At 45.0% G+C, this 2,512-nt stretch overlaps 1 protein-coding gene across 3 annotated transcripts in view; it reads right to left on the bottom strand.

Moving 5' to 3' along the window:
- Positions 1–2,512, bottom strand: part of zfyve16 (zinc finger, FYVE domain containing 16) — a 23,823-nt gene that overhangs the window by 14,398 nt on the left and 6,913 nt on the right. For all 3 annotated transcript variants that reach the window (XM_035667487.1, XM_035667489.1, XM_035667488.1), the window contains exon 2: positions 1,521–1,630. In XM_035667487.1, the coding sequence (XP_035523380.1) occupies positions 1,521–1,590 (70 nt within the window). In that variant the 5' untranslated portion in view covers positions 1,591–1,630. The remainder of the gene's footprint in view (positions 1–1,520; positions 1,631–2,512) is intronic.

Raw genomic sequence — 2,512 nt, 5'->3', positions numbered from 1 at the left:
AGTTCAGGTTATATTCCATTCCCCTGCGCTGATCTATAAGTTTTTAGTATCTTTTATAGTTGTGTGTCTTATTCTTGCAAAGCCCAGTTTAATCCATGCGTGAAAATACTGGTTAGTTTTGTTTTTAATTTGTGCTGCCTTAGAATTACCAAATGTAAGCTTTGACGTCTCACGGCTCTTTTTCTTTAACTTTAACCTGTTTTTTCATTGTGTTTTTTATGTTCAGAGGAGTTGAAATGCAAATCTGTTCGGTCCCTGAATGCCGTCCGTGGTACCCGTTCTCCCTCAACTGGGCCTCTCAGTGTTTGTCCTCCCAGAGGCGTCCACTGTCCCGCCAAACCTCCCCTGGACCTCAACTCTGCCTCATTAGGTCTGCACCAGCTGTCCCCGACCGGCTCCGGCAAGCACAAACCGCAGCGGCCGCTGACGACAGAGAAGGTCAAGGTCACCCTCCACGTGCAGTGGACGGCTCCCTCCCTCCTCCGTGGACTGCCGGCGGCCTCAAGAGCTCTGCCCCTCCGCCCTGCCCCCGGACAGAGCTCCCTGAAAGCCGGTGTGCGACCCTTGTGAACGACACGAGCTCGGCCATCCACCTGGTCAAGTGGCCAACAGCCGACCGAATTGCTTTCAGGCCGGAGCTGGACGTGGTGGAGAAGCAAATGGAGGAGAGAGGACCGCTGCTCGTGGACTTGAGCAGGCCCGTGGTCACCCGTAACACGGAGAAGGAGCGAGGACGCGCGAGCCAAAGTGCCGGGTAGAGACGGCGCAAGGAGAGCCCAAGCCTCCCTGCGGGGAAAGACGAGCTGCTGGGTTTAGATTCCCCCAACCGAGCAGGACGGCGAGTACTCGGCATCTCGAAACAATTAGTCAATGAATCGACTAACTTGAAAGTTAAAGTTACCGTGCAGACGCAAAAGATGCACTGCAGAATTATTTCCTTGGTGTAGAAATAACTGTAGTGTTCATTTTAGTTTATTTTATTTATTTTGTATGTCTTCACATGAGTAGCATGAAGGAACTTTTCATTTTGTTTTATAATCTTGCGTTGCATAATGATAAAAAAGCATTTTCCTTTTATAAAATAAAAAAACATTCCTTGATTTCTTCTCTAAAGTGAGGATTTGAGGCTTTTCTCTGTTCTGTTTTATTGTAAATTAAGTTTTGGACTGCTGGTTCAATATAGCAGAAAAATGTTTCACAATAAATATTATAATTTCAGCCAATATTATTAGAATTATTGACATTTTTAATGGCCTATTTGTAGTGGGAAAAAGGGTTGAATTTAACCACTTTATTTATGAATGTTAATGTTAATGTTCTGCCACACAGTAGTGAGTTATCTCCATCATGAGCGGATTGTTTCTTAAGATATAACAGATGTAGGTCAGACTTCGTCGAGTGCTCGATATTCTATTGAGCAATGTTCTTATTGCCATTGACGAAGCGTCTCCTGCCGACACATACTGCCGTTTGCTTTCATTGTCCAGGCCTAATGAAAGTCACCATCAGCTGTATCTTACCAGTACTGAGCTCAAAGTCGTCAAGCAGTTTGTCCAGATCACATACAGCTGCCTTGAAGAAGCTGTCCATGCTGGGTTAAAACGCAGGGCCCGTAACGCCCGTCCAATTCCTACAGAGGAGAAGAGATCGTCATTTAAAACGCCACATTTTTTCTTTTCTGTTGGGAGAAAGTGTAAAAAAAAAAAGTCTCCTCAAGAGGAAGAATCTGGGTCAGTTGTTGACACATTAACCCAATGAGACGTTCTTGTTTCCTCATTCTGCGGACTGGATATCGCCGTAGCAACAGCTGTAAGGAATAATGCAAACAATAACAAAAATATATTCAGCCTTAGCAACTGAAGCCGGCGGTAATCAGGCTTCAAAGGTACGAACCACACCTTAAAGAGTATAAATATTTACTGAGACACAGCTGGACCGTGGTATCAAATGTGTACTGTACATATTAGGGGCAAGTTATTCAAACATTGTGCTGGATCACCATGCTCTGGGTGTTTCCACAGGTTAAATCTAAGATGTGAATGCACTTTAAGAGCTATTTTACATCCATACCGGCCAAAAACAAGAAATATATGAAGGAAAACGAAGACAGCCTCTTCTTTAAGATTAGATTTTAGGCTTTTTAAGACCCCCAGACGCTCTGCGAGACAATCTCCACTGCTCCTGTTAGCACATCATCGCAGTCTATCATTAACACAAAGCCTACCTTCTGCAGAGCGACCGCTGCTGCATAACTTACATCTGACGTGTGGCCGCGTATCCTTGAATTCAAGAGCACAGACGCAGGTTTGCGGTGACGGTGAGCGACTACAACCCTCACACGGACCAGTTTCTAAACAAACATGTTCTGTTGCGTCATGTGATTCGTGTTTCCTCCCATCAGCCAGCACACAGTGCAGCGACTAGTTCAGCAACTTCTGGGTATAAAGCGGTTTGTACTTGATGAATTAACTGTACTGCTTTTGGACACACGCTCATTTCCTCCTGAGTAATC

Source organism: Morone saxatilis, unplaced genomic scaffold (genome assembly GCF_004916995.1).
Source record: "Morone saxatilis isolate NCDOM2014 unplaced genomic scaffold, NCSU_SB_2.0 Contig21, whole genome shotgun sequence".
Classification (NCBI taxonomy): Eukaryota; Metazoa; Chordata; class Actinopteri; family Moronidae; genus Morone; species Morone saxatilis.
This window is presented reverse-complemented; position numbering and strand designations above follow the sequence as displayed.